We start from the raw sequence: 19,191 nt of genomic DNA on the forward strand, positions 1-19,191 counted from the left end.
TTTTTTTTTGTAACAATATATTTTTAGGGTTTTTTATGTAAATATAGCTAATGCAGAGTTTCATCAAATCAAAAGTATCAGTTTGGTTTAGTTTTTTTTTTTTTTTTTGGAAATATCTAAACCGCAATTTTGCTCTTTTGTTTAGTTATTGTAACAGGAAAAAATGCTTAAAGTATTTTTTGTGAAACAAGGTTACGCTGGAACATCTGTCAGGTGTAATGGGCTCTAATCCAGAGGATCAGACCAGAGCAGCCTAATCCTCTCTGGGATGACTATACCAGTAAATTATCCTGAAGAAGGGCTTTATTTCTATAATACATTTTGCTTTGCACTGACTGCAGGCCTGACCCTTTTAAGTCTACAGTAAATGCAGAACAGCCTACTGCAATGAAAGGAGCTCACATTTATTGTAAAGTAAGAATATTCACACTAGTAATCACCATGGAACAGATAATGTATTATAATTTCACATTCTTCCTTTTTTTTGTGTCTAGCTGACCTTTCTGCAGATAGTAAAGTGTGAGCCTGAAGTGCACTCCATAAAAATATCCCCATGGCTGGGGCATCTAGTGAGCTCTCCAAAGTTATCTGTGTAAAGAGTTCAGCACTCCTGTAGTATTCTTTCTTTCGTTCTTTCTTTCTCTCTCTCTCCTGTAATGGGAGCATAAAGTCCAGTCTGGTTTGTGACAGCCCCTCTGTGAATAAAGCCTGCTTTTAATCCAATTTATCAGATGTTTGCAGTGGTATTTGCATAGGCTTAAGGCTTTGGAGGATGGAGAAGATGGATTTAGAGAAATAAAGCTAGCTGATAGATGGGATCACTTATTAGAGATCTTTCATATAAATTATGAAAAATAGCTACAGTGAATTATAGCTGTAGGCTTTCAGATAATAAGCCTTTCAGGAAAAAAATAATGAAACTAAGTGACACTCAGTTTTGAGTTTTATTACTAGGCTGAATCATAATTCAAAATTCTTATAAAACTTCCAGGACGGTTTGCAAATCTTGATGAAAATGAAACTAAGCTTGATCATATCTAACCAGTTTGAGATTTTTGGCTCTTACTTTACTCCAGGAATATTCCTGTCCAGTAAATTTCCAGATTATTTCTGTCTGCAGTCCATTGCCTGCTGCTCTCAAGGTCCAGGGACTGTAATTTGTTACTGTCAGTTTTTGGGCAGTTATCCCTCATCAATATGGGCAGGGACAGGGAAAGCCTCCTCTGCCAAGGCAGCACTCCTTGCAAAATGGACAGGAACAGCCTGGCAGGCAAAAACCAGCAGCTCTGTTCTCCTGTTTCCAGCCTCTGCTTGATGCCTCAGGTTTTAGCTTTTATATTTTCACATTCTGTGCTGCTTTAGTGTGTAGTTCTGAGCTCCATATTTAGGGGATGGTGAGCTCTCTGCACAGAGTAGGGAGACAAAACAATTCCTTCTCTGGCTGGGGACCAAGGACAAATGATCCAAATCTCAGGCCTAAGAGCACAAACAATGTGGACTGAAGAGAGAAAAACAACAAGAATGTGACTTCATAACCTAAAGCTGGAATTGGACAATTACATCTTAATATGGAAATAGACCAGAACATATAAAAGTGAGAGACCCTGTGACCAGTTGTCCATTTTGTGACCATTTTGGTCCATCTTGGGTGCAGCCCTGGCTGGGCTCTTGTGCTGCCCAAGGTGCATCCACTGAGGCCTTTTAATAAATCCCTGCTTTATTCTTTAACTCTGCCTAGTCTCGGTTCTAGGTCAGCCTGCACAAGGCATCATGCCCATCCTGAAACCAGACTTTTCCCACTCCCAGTGACTCTGGGCTTTGCTCTCTGCCAGCAGCAGGAGCAGTGGACTCAGTCCCAGCCTGGCCCAGGGGATCCCAGAGGGACAGAGAATCTCCTGAACACCATCTTTAAGGGTGTTCTTAAGGGGGTTTTTGTGCGTGTGCATGTGAAATACTACAGGCTGAAGTCTTGAGCTTTGTCTTGCTGCCCCTGCAGAAATGGGGAAATTTAAAGTTGGATGAAGTTTAGTAGCTGCATAGGACCATCTGCCAGCAAAATATTATACAGCAGCAAAGGATGTGGATGATAAAGGAGTTATATAAACGTGTTTAGTGCTGTGTTATGATTTTTAAAAAACCTGAAAGGGAGAGGGTAGAAAACAGAGACTAGGAGAGGATTAGTGCATGGCGCTGTGTGTAGAATATTATTGGATTTTTGGAGAGATGGAAAGAATAAGCAGAGGTGATGAAGTGTAAGGAATTCATGAATAAACCAGAACTAAGTCGTTCAGGGAGCAGTACCTGAGGGAAGGTGTGCTAGGGCTCCATGTACTTAACAATTACCCAGTCAAAGGGAAGAAGAGCTAAGTGTTGATGACCTTTTCCAATATGCAACAGCTGAAAACAGCAGAATGCAGGTGCAGAGCAAAGGGAGTGATGCTGGGAGTCACTTTCCTTGGTTGTACAGATCAAAATCTTGCACAGGTTTAAAATGTTGAGCCAGTACAGCCATTCACATGTTCCCAAGGTCAGGTACTTCTGGTTATTGTCATTTAAAAGTCCCTTTTCCATGCATGATTGAGCCCCATTATTGTGTTCCACCCCATCTACGTGCATTTAATTTAGGTGTGTTGCCATTCTTCACTTACTTTGAAACTCTGATGTACTATTTGTAATGTAAATTAACCCTGTGCCCAAAAAAAAAAAACCCAGCTGAAGGAATTTAGTGATAGAAACCCCAAGATCCTTTGTGGTAGTTTTCCATGGATTTGCACTTTCCCAGCCTCATTAATATGCATTGGCATGCCAAATGTAATTGCATTCAGGTTAGATTTTGCTATGAAAAAAGTATATTTTTTTAAAAAATGGTGCCTTAAGTCAAGGACATCACCAGTGAAGTTACATAACTTTATTCAAGGTATTTCAGAACATTAGTAAGTCTTACAAAAGCTTGCTTGAGGGTTAATCAATAGCATGGTGTAAGATCTTGATGAAAAATTATTCTTCAATTCACTGTTCTTGTCTTAGGATCCATCACATTGACTCTCCATATACATATATATATATATATATATATATATATATATTAAAAAGATGTTTTGTAGTATTCAAGAGTTCTGATAATTCCCCCAAATTCAGATTTTTCTTTTTTATACTTTAATAAACCCAAATTAGGTGTCCTCCCTTTGCAGACTGCAAGAATTACTTGTAAACTGTTTCAAGGGAGTGTCATCTCCTTAGGGTCTCCCTGCTATTTCCACTGCTTTTCATACATAACATCCTGGTAATACCTGAAGTGGTTTAAAACCTGTATTTTTTGCTAGTTGGTACCAAGAGCTAAATGCAGAGTTTCCAGGTGAAATTTCCATAGTGCGTAAATGATATTTTCAAGTGAGTAAAGTATTGCTATTTCTTGAAATAAAATATTAACTCAGTTTGGATTTAAATGGAGCAGATTTTGTGAAACACCACTGTAGAAAAGTGTTAGGAATGTGTGAATTTGTCATGTGTCAGCCAATATTCAAAACACCACTCTGAAGTGACTTGTGCAATTCTATTAATGGACAAAATTTTGGTGAGGGAGTACTTCAGTTTGGGTATGAATCAACAGTGTTTGCTAGCAGTCCAATCATGCTGAATTATAGTTAAAGTGCTACTTTAAATAATAAGTACTTTCTGGATATAATTTTAATTTTATGACTACTGTTCCTCTCTCTTGAAAATAAACAGCATTGTTATAAAAATATTCTAATCTGATAAACATAAATTTTCTATTTCAAAGTCCCCAAAATACATTGGAAGTATGAGTCGTCAGCTGTGAAAACTGCAGCCAAATAGTCTTTTTCCCCAAATAACTCAGTTTTGGATGTTCTGATTGCAAGATTATAAGGTAGATATTACAATATCTACCTGAACCAAAGAATTCACAGTGAAGAAACTCTGAGAAACAAATCCAAGGGGGTTATTCTGTTAAACAATATTTGACATGTTTGGGATTTTGGCCTGAGATTCCATCCCAGACAGACTTGTCATAAGCAGGAGCCATGGCACTGAGGTTACACATGCTCAGTGTTCAGCTGGTATTACACTAATCTGACATGACAGACCATTTCCATGCTCTTTCACAACAGGCCCCCATTACCACCAATGCATTTAGGGAATTAAAAAGCCTTGTGTGCAATTTTCTCATAAATGATAAGCAGAGTTGTATGTGGTGCATTGGCTGATGTATGGTAAATAGAGATGTGTGTGTCTTGACATGGGATGGCAAACACCAAGGGATGAAAATATTAATTACATCTCAGCTGTGAAAGTGTTCCTCATGTTTCATATGTAGAGGCATTCAAGAAGGACCCAGTAGTTTCTTTAATTTTGGTTTTTTAATTAATTTTTTAAATTTTTGTTTTAGTAAGCAAACTTTCTTGTAAAAACCTTAGAACTAAATTATTGTGTCTTTATGCTTATTGTGCTTGGGTGTATTACTGAGGAGCGAGGCTTGGATCAAAATGAACTTGAAAACAGCCTTCAGCATGATAAATATTTGTATTTAAATAGAGCCCAGGGAAATCCTTCAGGCCTCTGACAGAGCCCTGAAGGGGAGCTGGCAACTCTGTAGCAAACTGTAGTGTGCAAATGTTCATCCTCACAGCAGATCCAGTAAATATGTGCAGCGTAACACAGCAAATATGGGAAGGCTTTTAGTTACAGAGGTGTGCAAATGTTTACAAATATGATTAACTGCAGAGCACAAAATCCATTGGCAGCATCAAAGGCAAAACTAAAATTACTTTTTCCTGCCCCCTCCAGGATTATGCTGAAAAGAAAAACACGATAGCAAAAGCTCTGGAAGATCTGAAAGCCAACTTCTACTGTGAACTCTGTGACAAGCAGTACTATAAACACCAGGAGTTTGACAATCACATCAACTCTTATGATCATGCTCACAAACAGGTAAGGGAAATCTGCTCACTACTTCAACTTAGGAATAATGAAATAAAATGTCCTTCATGCAGGCTGGGAAATCATATTTGATTACAATTGCAGATTCTGGAAAGCGAAATACACTGTTTTCTTGGAAACAAATCTTACCGTGCAGATTTTACAGTCAAAAGATTCTGAGGTGGGAAGAAAGAGAAATTTGAACAGTTTAATATTGAAGAGGAGCAGGGAATGGTGAATAATAGTGAATAATATGATTAGAATTGTAAATGTACAATTTCTGTCTTACCAGTTTAATTTTTTGCGTAAATGCTGTGGTATACTTCAAATGTGACTTACTAGGGAAATATTTGTTGCAACAGATATGCATAAGAAACTTGACATACTCTTTGGGTAAACTTTTTTTTAGTGCAGATACAGTTCTGAAATGGGCTATGACTACTTAAATTAGTGCAGGTACAGTTCAGAAATGAGCTACGATTTTATTACAATGCACTGTATTAAAACCAAGTGTGTCAATGAAAGGTTTCTGTGTGTTAGCTTTGAAGGATCCAGTATTTAGGTTTCTATCACCACATTGTATCACTTCACCTCCAAGCTGTGTGTCTCTCTTTGGTGTGATAAAAGCAGAGCTTCCACAGAATGAGAGGGGCAATGCATCCCAGGGCAACGTTCTGATCTGCAGAGGGGTTAAATCTATTTAATTCAAAAGGAAAGACAATGCAGCTTGACTCCCCTGGAGTGATGTGTAATGACAGTGTAAAGATATGTAATAACTGTACAGAAAATTCCTACATAGGCCACTCATCTGGTAATTATTCTGTACCTTTTCTGTTGTTTTTTTAAATCTGGTGAAATCCTATGGCTGTCTATCTGGATTGATTGCTTTTATTCTAATTGTATCTCCCTTTTTCCTGTTATTCTGCTCAGGGTGAGCATAGATAAGCCACTACATGTTTTATATCAGTATTATATAGAATAATGATTTGCTGTTCTTTAACACCAGTCCTTGAAACTTTTTTTCTCTCTCTCTCACTGGTGTTTTTATTTAGCCCATAATTTACACTGGCAGTTGAGAGTGTTAGGTTTAGTTGGGAGAGCTGTGAAGATGTGGACCTCAGCAGAAACAGCAATCTGTGAGAAGCTGGAGGGAAAAATACATATATTAGATGAGAAATTAGCTTCATTGCATCCTGTAGCTGTTTATTGTGAGTTTTAGTTAAAGTACAGCTGGAACTGATGCTTCAGGTGTTATATTCACACAGCAGCAGGTCACTGATGGATGGCAGGAAAAGAGAAGTTATGGGCAGAGTTTTCCCACTTGACCTCACTTAGGATTTATATTTATTAATTTTTTAGTGCTGTGAAGCACTTTGAAATAATGAGAACCTGCAGGCTGCAGTCCTTGTTCCTCTATTCAGTATTGATGAAAAATTGATTTTGAAGCTGAGGTCAGGTGTGAGATTGAACAGTGTTTTGAACAGAGATTGAACAGTTTTATTTTTTTCCAGTGTTTGCCATTGAAATTCTTGTTTTCTCGTGGCTTTGGGCAGGAGAGGGTGGGCACTGCACCAGCCCCTGATGGAGCATGGCAGATCCTGCCTCTCCATCCTTCCTGCAGGGGGTCTGTGTGTCTGTCTTTGCATGTGGCTCTGTGGATGGAACCATCCCCTTCCTCTGTTCAACATTCACTAGTCTAATCTCCCTGCTAGGAAATAAAACAAACAAAAAAAAATTATAGTTTTCAAGTAAAAAAAATTGTATGGATGCTTGTTTGCCCAAAGTAAAGATTTTCACTAATGTTACTGGCAAATAAAACCGTTGATTCCTGAGATAAAATGTTGAGTTTAACTCTTCTGGAACGTGTTTGTTGTGGTGGTTTCTATTAGTGCTATGAAGAAAAAATATTCCTCTTCCCATATTTTAGGTGTAAAAGCATATGCTGCAGCACAGGCTTGCTCTGATTAGCTCTGGTTTTTTGGGCAGTTTTAATAATCTTTAATAAGACCATGTGCAGGTGCTACTGTTCAGTGCGCTGATTTTGTCCTGAGACTGCCTACACCAATGGCAGAAGTTTTCCAGCAGTTCAGCAGAGGTGAGAGGAACTAGAAATGTGCCTTTGGATTCTGATTCCTATTTTTTATTTTCATTTTCTCTTCTATCACACCTTTCTGCAATAATGGACAGGAAAGGGAAGCACTTTAGTACAAAGAGTTTCCCACTACCCAAGGACAGTTGTGCAACCACTTTGGTTTCAGTGATCCCAGCAACCCAAGAGTGGTTTTTGTGTGATGAAATGGATGAAAGCTCTGCCTAAACCTGAGCTCACCCCAGCTTTTCTGAAAAGCCATATTTAATCCTAATTGTGCAGTCTGTTACCACACCATCTAAGCCATGGGAGGGTTTGGCAGAGAAAATGTTCCTAACAGCTCCTGTACCTCAGTTCTGTTGTAGAAGATTTTCTTTCCATGCAGCCAAATGTTGCTAGCACAGAGAATTTACAGGGTTTAAACCAGAAGATTTGTTATGTGGGTTTCCTCCATTGACTGGGAGGCCCTGTGCTGTCACTGTTGGTTGTGTTTTGATTTGTTGTGTCTTAATAGCTTCTGGAACACCCACCCTGAGGTAGCATGAGCACCTTCTGAGCAGCCCAGAAAGAAAGAACAGAACTCAGGCAAAGGCAATTTTATTTCCTAGGACCTGAAGGAGTTTAGTGTCTCAAGAGCCCCACTGCCTCTGTTAGTGCTTTCCTGTCTTTAGCTTTTTCAGTATTGTTTGGAGAGCACATCTGCAGCCTTTATGAAACACTCCAGCAGCAGCAACTTGCAAGCAGTCAGTGGTAATAGAGAAAAATGAACTCTCTGCTTTGCTTTGAAGGCTTAGACAAAGAAAAAACACCCCTAGCAAAATAAAATGGTGGTACCTATAAAAGCAGCAACGTTCTGAGCTCAGTACAGAGAGGTGAGTAACTAAGGCAGAACTGCTATTATCCAATATAGTAATGAGGGATTGCTGTCTGATGGTCTAAACCCACAGAATGTGGGATTTGAGACCCATGCCAGGGCAGACGTGTGTATGGCTCTGTTCAGCATCTCCTCCATCTCTGGAAGGAGCTCTGAAGTGCTGAAAACCCCTGCCCTGAGACACTGAGGGTTTGATAAATGCAGCTGAGCATTAAACCCTGAGGCTGTGAGCGACCTCCCTGCCGCAGCTGCTTGGGCTTGGTGACCTGTGCTGTCCCGGGCAGGAAATGTGTGCCACACAGCTCAGTCCCCTGTGCCAGCCATTCCTCCGGAGGCTTTTGTCACTACAGGAACAAAGGGGGTTTCAAAGTCTCCATCCCAGAACTTCTGATTAATCACCCAACACCACAGCAGCACACGCAAGCTTGGTGTTCCCTGCCCTCCCAGGAGGACTCCTGCAAATACCAAACAACAACAATAACAGCAAAAGCTGTGATGGAAAATAAATAGCCCTAATGTATTTGCATCTACAGATGAAAATACAATCAATTAAGTAAATTAGAAGCAGGAATTTTTCCCCACAGAACCTTAGGTCATTTCTCAAACTGGTTCTCTCGGGCTGAAAATGATCACTGTGCTCTAGAAATGTATTTAAAATTGTACACAGGGAATAATGCACAAATTATGCAGGAAGACTAAATTAGTACTTGTCCCCTTTCCCTGTTCCAGACACAGACTTCTCCTGTCCACATTTTTCTCCTCTCTTTACATCTTTTTCTTTCCACATTTTTTTGACATCACTGCCAAGTAAACTGGAGATAATCCCTATTCACAGTTGAGAATTTCAATCCCTAGTCAGTCAAAAGTCCAAACTTGAATAATTTTCATGTGTTTGAATAAATATTTTGTGGACTATGGATGGAGAACAAGAAGTTTGGAAGTGGAAAGGTGTGATTAGATGTAACAATAATATAACCCCCATCCTTTTACTAAACCTGTACCTCCTATGAGTTACAAGGCATGCAAGGTATAAATTAAAAGCAATATAGCACATTTGGGATGCCCCTATTCCCAGCAAAGATAATTGGATGTTAGCAGTTGTTTGAGCCTGCAGTTTGAAAACAAAGCAAGGAATCCTTATAGTCATCATTACAGCTCTTTTTAAAAGCTCTCAGTGCAGAGTTATTCCCTCTGGAAGAGAAAATCCCCATCTCTTTTCCTTGGCTGGCACCTGCAGAGGGGGCACTGCAGTGCATCTGCAGCTCCTGGCACAGCCCAGGAGTTGGTGTCTGTTTGCAGGGAATGGCCAAGCGCTGAGAGTGATACAGGATGGGAATGAGCTCCTCGCTGAGAGCCAGCAGTATGTGATGCTGTGTTTTCTCAGGCCTGCTTTGTGCAGGTTAGCTTCCCCTGGGGCTTTTGGAATTGGACTGTGCCAGAGGCAAGGCGTTGTATGCAATTTCTGAAATGTGGAAATAACAATTCTCAAAATACCCTGTTGTCTTCTAGAGCACTATGCCCAGAGCTTTGGTGTAGTGCAGGATAAAAACGGAGTTTCAAGAATTTCCTGTCGGTTTTCTTCATGAACAAAAAGAAAAAGCGAGGTGTTGTGTGTCAGATTTCAGGCTAATGTTCACTAATAAGAGATTTCATGAAATAATCCTGCTGCTCTTGGATCAGGGAAGTGCCTTGCATGGCTGAGGGGTGGCTGCATTTCTGCAGGGACACTGAGGAAAGGGCAGCAGGACGCAGGTGCAGTCCCAGACAGCATGACCCTGGCAGGGAAGCACTTGCAGTGCCATTTATTTTCATTCCTTGCAAGGGAAAATAATTATTTGCAACGCGTTTCAATATTTATCTTTCTATTTTTCTTTGAGGCTAAGCGACTTATTATTTTTAATATAACAGGTCGGGTTATTGCAGCTGAGTTTTCTGCAATGAGGAAATTTTATATTCCTTCCCTTACTTTATCATGTTTCTCATGTTAGAGAGCTGCATCTTGGTGTGTCCTTGTGGGCAGGCAGTCATAACTACCCAAGCACAGAAGAAATTCAAACATTTTGTGTTTGAATCGATCCTGTGTACTCCTTCCTTACTGTTACTGCTTTCCCAGAATGTAACTTGGCATGTCTCCCTATATTTCTTTATTTTCCGCCCCTCAGGAAAACCTACTCATCTTTGTAGCCTTTTTAAATATTAAGGGAACACAAACAAATGTTCAGCTGTGCATTCATATACATAGATGTTTTTGTAATGCACATACAGCCATGAAATGAGCACCCCTCATGTACTCGGCTGTATCACTCTATTGGTTTGATTTTTTTTTTTTCATTAAGATGGATCTTTAGTGGCTGGATTGGTGGTTCTTTGGGTTTTTTGAGGTTTTTTTTTAAAGTGAAAAGCTTCCTTTTAGGTTTTAAGCACTTGTGCTGGCATTAATGTTAATAATGGTCATCGCCAGGTCTTTTAATTACAGCTCAGCACTGCTGGGAGCACTGGAGCTGAGCTTTGTGATAGACTTATGCTGCCTTTTCCAACTCCTTTAAATAATGAAAACAAACAAAAAGCCTTCTGCTGTTAGTGTGAAGGGAAAGGCAGAAGTGCCAACACGACAAGAGCCCTCTGGGCCATGAGGAGATTGAGGATCCCACTCCTCTGAGATGTGGGATGTGTCCAGAGCACACAGTGGGACTCTTTATTCCACTTTAAAGAATGCATTTTAAAATTAAATAGTTAAGTTCTCTTCTTCATGAATATTTCAGTATATTAAGAGAGAAACTTCACACACTCTTTCCTGGATAAAAGAAAAAAAAATATTTTTTTTATTTTGCCTATAAAATTTAATCCCAGCACTTGGCTTCTTGATGGGTATCAGTGTAACAGAGTAGTTAGGCATTCTTTACCTCCAAACTTGTACTGATGGGTTAGATGAGGATATTTTTGAGTAAAGTATTAATCCAGCAAAATCCAATTTTGTTGCCAATGAGTGTTCTGCTTTCTTATTACCAGAAAAAAAAAGACATATCACGATGTCCCTGCCACAGTAATTACAACAGAAAAGAATACTGTGTAACTTTTTCTGTTTTCATGTTTGGGAAATTTGATTCTGTAATAATGTTTGATTAACTAATTGACTTATTTTTTTTTTCTGAAGAAGTGTTTTTAGAGCAAACACAATTACAGCAGAGGAGTAGATACCCCATCTGTCCCACTAATAGCCTGCAAACAGAATATTAACCCCATGCACTGACACTACTGATTCCATCAGGAACCTGTTTTTTACTCCAGGAGGAGCCTTAGTCAATGGCAAAATAAGAAACTTAGTATTTATCCTCATTTCTTTATTTTTTTTCTGGTTTTGAATTATTGCAGCCTTCTCATTTCTGTCCTTTTCAATATCCAGATCAGCCCGATAACCCAATAAATCATTAACATTAAATTCCCATGCAAAAAAAAATTTACAGGTTTTCTTTTCAGCTGCACATTGCTCATTTATTTTCCAAATTTCGATTGTCACTTCAGTGAGGGGAAAAAACTTACAGCACAAATGCAAAGCAGGAGGGAGGGACAGGAAGAAACATTGTTTGCTTCATACATCCTCAATGTTCCTTTCCCTGGCATGTGTTCGTACTGCTGTGAGGTTCATCCTTTTATTTCAAACTCTATTAATATATTTCAGTCCAACTTGGTCTTTTTAAATCAGTTCATGAAAATTTCTTCATAAAAATGAGCAAAACTTGGGGCTAATTTTTAAACTTTGCTTTACCATATCAGAATCTATCAGTTTTCTGCTCTTTGGCCAGCACTATTGCAGAAGTACTGGGTTTGTGTTCATCATATAAGATAAGAATGGATACAATAATTAGGGCTTGAAGATAGGAAAACATACAGTATTTTAGTTCATGATTCTGATTGTAATGCACCTTTTGACATAGAGTGTTTTGATGGGGAGAAATTATTAAAAACTTGTGCAAGCATGGAGATCAGATGATGGTTTACCTATCACTCACTCAGTTGTATCAGGCAATAGATGAGCTAAGCAATTACCAACAAGAAAAATACTGCTTTTTATTTCTCTTTATGCTTTAACAGAGTCAGTCTTCCACAGTTAATTAAACTTCACTATGGCTGCAAAACTCAAACCAATCAGCAGAATGCCTTTTCTGCAGTTTTCAGAAATTCTAGATGCAGTTCCACTGCTGTCCTGAAAGCAATCAAGCAGATTGTAGATTAACTGTAAGTAATGAATAATATGAAAAGCATTTTGTTACTCCATGGTTTTGAGCTGTTGAGTGATCAAAAAGAAAGGGAAGGAAAAGCTAATACATTAAATTCTGTTGTAGTATATTAAATTCTGACTCCTCAAGGTGAACAATTTCTTACAAGATGATCTAATTTGCTAAAACAATTAAGTGGTGTATGTCAGTGGTTAATACTCTGTGCCTGATCCTGCAAAAGCCATCTTGTAGTTTCCTATTTAGGAGTTTCAGGTTATTTTTTTCCCCTCTGGGAGCTCTGCCAGTATTCCACTTCATGCCCTGCAGTTTGTGCATGCTGGTTTCCATGTGAGAGCTCATTCTTCTCCGGGAAGAACTGAGCAACCTTTTCTGCACAGACCACAGCCATTCTTAGGGCAACAACTGCAGTCTTTGCTGATCCTTGCGAAATCAACCCTCCATTCAGCTCAAAAAAAGCCTGTTCTTTTTTTAGTGGTAGCTCTGACCTGTTGATGGAACCGAGCGTTGCAATCAGAGCTGCCTTTTGTGAGGAGATGTGACAAGGCAAACAAACTGCATGGGAGTGGGAGAGCTCTTCCACCAGCCATGGCCCTGCTGCTGCAGCTCCAGGGTGAGCTCCTCGTGGTCATCTGCTGGTCAGGAAAGGCTCTAAGCCTAATTACTGATGAATGCCTAATTACTAGAAACAGTCACGTCTTCAAGCTCCTAAGTGTGACAGTGTTCACAGGGGTGTCAGGTTGAGGGAAGAGACGAGGATCTGACTCCATGTTTTAGAGAGCTTGATTTATTATTTTATTATATGTATTATATTAAAACAATACTAAAAGAATAGAAGAAAGGATTTCATCAGAAGGCTAGCTAAGAATAGTAAAAGAAAGAATGATAACAAAAACTTGTAGCTTGGCTCTCTGTCCGAGTCAGCTGGACTGTGATTGGCCATTAATTAGAAACAACCACATGAGACCAATCACAGACCCACCTGTTGCATTCCACAGCAGCAGATAACCATTGTTTACATCTTGTTCCTGAGGCCTCTCAGCTTCTCAAGAGGAAAAATCCTAAAGAAAGGATTTTTCATCAAAGCTGTCTGTGACACCTAAGCCACTCTAGGGTTGTTCAGTGGAAGCTACAACATGAACTTGCATTTTCTTCTCTTTCTCCCCATGCTGCAGAGCCTCTGCGAGTTGGCTCTTGTTTCAGTTTGGGTTTTTAATTAGTGCTACAGCTCTACAGGAAGGGTCTGTGTGGCTTCTGAATTTAAGCTTTCCCCACCCTCATACTGCAAAGGAATGAAATGAGAAAGGCTTAAATAAGGTGAGCATTTCAAGGGACAGATGATGTGGGCAGGAATGTGTCTCTTCTGTCCCCTGCTGACAGACAGGCAGTAGCCATGCTTGGAGAGCATTTCAAGACTCAGTGAAAAGCAAAGTTAGAAATGTAGCCCTGCCTTGTCCTGTTTGTATTTTGGATTGGCTGAGGTTTTTCCTTCATCTCATGGATACCATACACTTTTTCCAGATATAGCTCCTGGTTCTCTCTGTGTTTCACCCAATCTTGTTCTTGACAAACGTTCTTGATTATGATTATGTAAAGGACTTCTCAGTTTCTTCCAAAGTGTCCATATATGGCAGAGGAGTGGTTCAGCATCACAGGATTTTAAGTGTGGGTGTCTTTTGGTTGAATGATTTTAAAAATAAAAATTAAAAAAAATTGAGGCATTCAATCTGCAGAAGACCATATAAATACAAGCACTGACTGCATGCCTCCCTCTTGCAGAAATCTTTCTTTCCTTGAATTGTCTGTTCCAACAGTATGTTGCATCTTATTTTAAATTAGAACTGGCAAGAGACCCATGGTATACTGTAATATAAATTATAAATCACATTAATTCAAGTTCATTCATGATTAATGTGACTACCTTTAAATGCCTGGCTTCTCTGATGGCACTTACTGCTGTTGTCTTGGTGTGCAGTCCTGATACACATAATGATAACAAGGGAGGACACAAGTAAGCCCTCACCTTCCCTTTTTCAGCCCTGAAATTCAACCAAATGGAAAACAGTTATGTAATGAAAAACCTCCAACTTTTTACATGCAGATTTTTAGTTTTTAATTTTAAACTATTTTTAAATTTATTTTTTTAAATATTAAGTTCTTGCTTGCACTGTCATCTGTATGCCACATCTGGTACAGGATCTCATTGTGCTACATGATTTATAACTACAGAGCAACATATCTGCTTCTTACAAATTGCTTGTAATGAGAGCTGGATGCAAAGCAAGAGACTGCCAGAGACTGGGTGGCAGAGAAGGCTTACAGCAGAACTGGAGGTTAGGGATCATTATTGCAGACTTTCTTAACACTCACAAAAGGGACAATATAGAAAAAAAACTAAAAAAAGGGAATGAAGCATTCAAATGGTGCTTATCAAAGTCACCCTTAGTTTTCAGTGTCTTTGCTAAGTAAGCCTCAAGCTATCAGGAGTGGTTCTCTCTCTTCTGTTCCGTGAGGCTGAGCCTGCTGCCACCTCTCCTTCTCTCTCATCTCCCTTTGCAGTGCCACTTCCCAGCCCCAGCAGGAGGCTTTTCTTCTGTGCCATTTCAAGACTCATTTCCTGCCTAATGAATCCTTCTTTTTCCTTTTGTTTAGATGAGAGTACAACACACGCTGCTGATGCAGTTTACTTCGTTCTCCTCCCTCCTTTCTGCCCACAGTTTTGCATTTCTAAGGAATACCCAATTAGTGCACTTTCCTTGGCACCGGCCTAATGTACAGGGTTGGTTAAAAATTATGGATTGTATAATGAGAAATACATTAAAAACATCATCTAAGGTAAATTTTATAGTGTGGGTGAGAGCTTTATGTGCTCACTGAATGAGAACTTGAGTCCCAGCCTGTCTCACACCTGCTTTGCCTGCTGACACCTCATCTCTGAGTTACTCCTTGGTGACCAGCACCTGCAAGTGGCCAGACCCAGGATAACTGAGTTCAGCTGGGATCTCAAAGAGGAAAAAAAAAGGAAAATAGAGAGTCTCTGAGGGGCAGGTGAAATCACTGGGGGATTAACAGCTAAAGGAAGTACTCTACAGGGAATATTTACTGGGGGATTTTTTTGTGCTCAGATGTTTAAAAGTAGGTCAGGCCAGAAGCAGATGTCCATCCATCCCATGCCAAATTCAAGGAATATGTTGTATATCTGAGACTATTTTAGGATCCTTTTACCTTTTTCCTAAGCGAAGTTAAAAAAAAAAAAAACAAAACCAAAACAAAATCAGAGTGAGGAGGAGTGAATGTCCAAGCAAAGCTTTCATTACAATGAAAAGCTTTACATTACATTACATTTTATTTCATGAGCAATAGGATTTGTAGTGCTAGGAGCTGGGCAGCCTTAAAATGGCTTAAGATGATGATGATGATGTGGGGTTTATTTGACTTAAATAATGCTAGATAATGTCTTAAATGACAACCAGTCTTTTCCCAATGACTCTGCAGGTGGCAGATTTTCTTTGCAAGCACTGCTCGGGTATCTTGCTTTGGCTCTGCCCACCTGCCTGGCTGTGAACAAAGGGAAGCCAGAGGAGCTAATGACTCATCTCTGCCTCCATTAACAGGGAGATCAGCGAGGCAAAAATAGCGTTGTATCATTTTCCTTAAGCAGTGGAGAAAATACTGAGCATTTAAAAAAGTGCTGGGTCTGGAGGGTTCTCATTGCCTCAGCGTAGGACAAGTGTAAAAATCCCTGTATGTGTGTGTCCCAGTTGGAGAGCAGCTCCACTGGCTGCTCATGGAGTGCTGGGGATCCACAGGAGCTGCTGTGCTCTCCCATATGGGTGGGCACACAGAGGATGGGCTCCTTGGCAAACCCCTCCAGCTCCATCTGACCTGGAGATACTTGGCCTGTTATTTATTGTTAACGAGGCAGCGGAGTAAAACACGGTTCAAGCAGTGTCCTTCTTTTCTTGGTGCACTGCAGAGGGTGAGCAATTCTGCAGGTGAGGCAAACCCAGTTCTTCTTCTGATTTTTAAATTTTTTAGACTTTTTGTTGTTGTTGTTTTTTAAGTGGAATTAAAGCAAAGCAGAAGCCATTTCTGACCTCAGTTGACTTTTGGGGTGAGCCTCCCACAGCAGGTGTCTGGCTGTGCATGCTGTACCAGGTCTGGATTTGATGGGGAGCTGGAGCAAGGGGAACAAGGACAGCTGGGGAGGGAGCAGTGCCCTGGGTAGGTGCCTATCACTCCCTGGATTTTGTGTGGCTGGAGGATGTAAGGAAATGGGATGGCATCCCACTCTTGGCATCCCACTCTTCATGCTCTCTTTCACTCCTGTGCAGTTCGGAAAAAATAATAAATAAATAAATAAGCCCCACCACGCTCATAATAAAAAATCTTGAAATATTAGTCACTTCTGGGAGCACAGATGATTTCTGTGGAGTAAAGTGCCTGGTGTACTGCTAAGGAAAATATTTTCTTGCACATTTGTAACTGCTGTCATTGACAGTAAAATTGCTTGAAATATAAAATAATGGTAGTGTGTTGCCTACCATGACAGGAGCTGTAAGAGGTTTTGACCTTTAGTAGGCTTTAATGGGTGCTCTACAGAGGAACTGACGCTTCCATTTATTAACTTGTAATTGTCCAAAATAAAATCTGCTTTCTCCCCGTCTAGTAGATTGAAGCTTAGGGTATGTTAATTGTGCTGGCTCCTCTCCAAGCCTGACACCTTGACAGCTCTTGTCAGCTTTTAAAAGTTATTCCCTTATGAAAACTATCCTAGTTATTCTCCCATAATGGCCTTGCCACTCATCTCTTCTATGTTTTTTAATTCTGACATCAAAGTTTGCACTTAGCGCTGACCCCTGACAGGAGAGCGTTCTCTAATGATGAGCAGTAGGTCAGTGCTCCCTGTTCTGGAGGAATGCAAAAAAAAAATTAAATCCAGCACTTTGCTTAGCAAGTGTACACCTGGGATTCTTGCTTTACTGAGGCTCAGGTATTTGCTCTTCATTAAAGAAATGAGGTTGTACAGTAAACTGATTTATTAGCTGTACCACCCAGCGTGCTAATCTCATCAAATCTCACACTGTGCAGGACTGGAGCATCTCATAATTTCTAAAAAAAGGCTGCTAATTAACATTTATGTGCTCCAGGACATGGTGGTGCTGAGACTGGTGGCACATTTTCCTTGAAGCTGGCACTGGAGCAGCATAATTGTGCTGATGGAGTTGCTGCCTCAGAGATATAAACCCAGGACCTTGACCACCATGGTAATTGCAGCTCCCAGGCTGCTTGCAGAGGAGGGAGGGCTGAAGCTCCAGCTGTGCACTGGCCAAAATCCAGGCAGGTTTTCAGATCACCTTACATGAATCCCCCCTGCAGCTTCAGCTGGTGGCAGTGGCTTTTTCTCTTCCCTTTCTGACTGTTTGGTGTAATTGGTGTGCGCTGTCAGAGAGCTGCCACTGCCTGAGCCCAGAGCAGTTGTGTTCCATGGATAGTACATGTGCTCCTCAGCCCTGGTGCCTGGACAAGAATAAACCCTCCCACTGCAACACTGCAGAATTTATTGTTACTGGAATTACAGGTTTTGGGCAAGGAAAAATGCCACTGTCTGTGTTTGAGTCCTGGAGCCACCAGAAATCACTGGTTTGTTCATTTGGGTTACATGCCAGCAGATGAACAGCACTAATCAGATCACATTGATGAGAACACAAGTTAAAGGCAATGCTTTTCCTTCCATTTGCTGAAAGCGTAGTAGCAGAATATTATGTGGGACAGTCTGATGTTTTTTGATGGAGGGTTTTGTTCTTCTGATGACTTCTCTAACATGCTCTAGAATCAAATTTTTTCTCCTCATGCCCTGAAAAATGGTGAAGTTACAGTAATGTGGGGATCACCCAGTAACTAAGATTGAGGCCAATAAACTATTGCTCTTCAGTACCTTGACTGTGCTAAGAGGATATAATTAATAATTTAACTATATTTATGATCTGCAAGAGTGAAAGGCAAAACTATGAAAATCAGTAGCAATTAGAGCTTACTTTTCATATTCTCCTTGGGCTGAGCCTGCAAAACCAAGCTGCCAACTCTGGCTTCCCAAATTGCCAGGTCCAGAAACACCAGTTCTTAGAAAATATGACTTTTACCCCAGGTTCTCCCATTAATTTCAGTATTAAGGCTGACAAATGAAACACTTTCCCATCACAAACCCAATTCAGAGGGCCATTATGACAGATCAGAAATAGCTGAGGAGCTGCACAGGAGAGGAAGGATCAACTATTTTAAATGTGAATGGATATAAAAAGTATAATGACTGAGTTTTTTCTGAATGTGACATCCTATTTGCTGGTGGAGAACAGAGTCATTAGGCTCTTCTGTAATGTGTCACTGGCTGGAGAATTCTTCCAGTCTGGAAGTGGGGGAGGCAGTGGCACTGAGCAGGAACCAGGTCACAGATTGCAGATGTGCTGAGCACAGGGCACCAGCTGCTGTCTTGGAGGTCAGCAGGAATTCCAGCAGGATGATTTATTGTTGGTGATACTGCCCCAGGCAGAGCAGAGAGTTTGCAGCATCAGAGCGATGTGCCCTCCTTGCAGGCACACGAGATTTGTTCCACATTCCATATTTTGAAAGAAGACAGCAAGTCCCAGCTCTGCTAATGCACCTGCTTGCAAGGGTGTGAGAATGCTGCCTGGGATTGGATCAGACTCCTGATTGCCTGCTTTTTCTGGTTTCAGGAGGGAGAGTTGCTGGGGACTCTCACTGCTTTAGTGTGTGTGAGTTTGATGAATAGACTCACCTCGTGCTGCTGTCGGGTGCAGCTGAGTGTGTGTGTGGTGTCCCAGGGAAGGCTCTGAATCTCTGCTGGCGAGCCAAAGATCCAAATTTAGGTTTTCAGGGAATTTGTTCTTCAAAACTTCACCTTCTTTACTGATTGAATGCAAGCTTGAGGATTTAACACTGCTAAATACTGATATTTTGGTGCAAGAGGTGTGACGGTGTTCACAGGGGTTCTTGGAATGACGGAAGAGAGGAAGCTCTGACTCCATGTTTGACAA

General features: G+C 40.5%; 1 protein-coding gene across 4 annotated transcripts in view; it reads left to right on the plus strand.

Annotated features, from left to right (window-relative positions):
• Positions 1–19,191, plus strand: part of ZNF804A (zinc finger protein 804A) — a 384,349-nt gene that overhangs the window by 340,484 nt on the left and 24,674 nt on the right. For all 4 annotated transcript variants that reach the window (XM_064718110.1, XM_064718111.1, XM_064718109.1 and 1 more), the window contains one exon: positions 4,807–4,950. In XM_064718110.1, the coding sequence (XP_064574180.1) occupies positions 4,807–4,950 (144 nt within the window). The remainder of the gene's footprint in view (positions 1–4,806; positions 4,951–19,191) is intronic.

Source organism: Zonotrichia leucophrys, chromosome 7, assembly GCF_028769735.1.
Source record: "Zonotrichia leucophrys gambelii isolate GWCS_2022_RI chromosome 7, RI_Zleu_2.0, whole genome shotgun sequence".
Taxonomy (NCBI): domain Eukaryota; kingdom Metazoa; phylum Chordata; class Aves; order Passeriformes; family Passerellidae; genus Zonotrichia; species Zonotrichia leucophrys.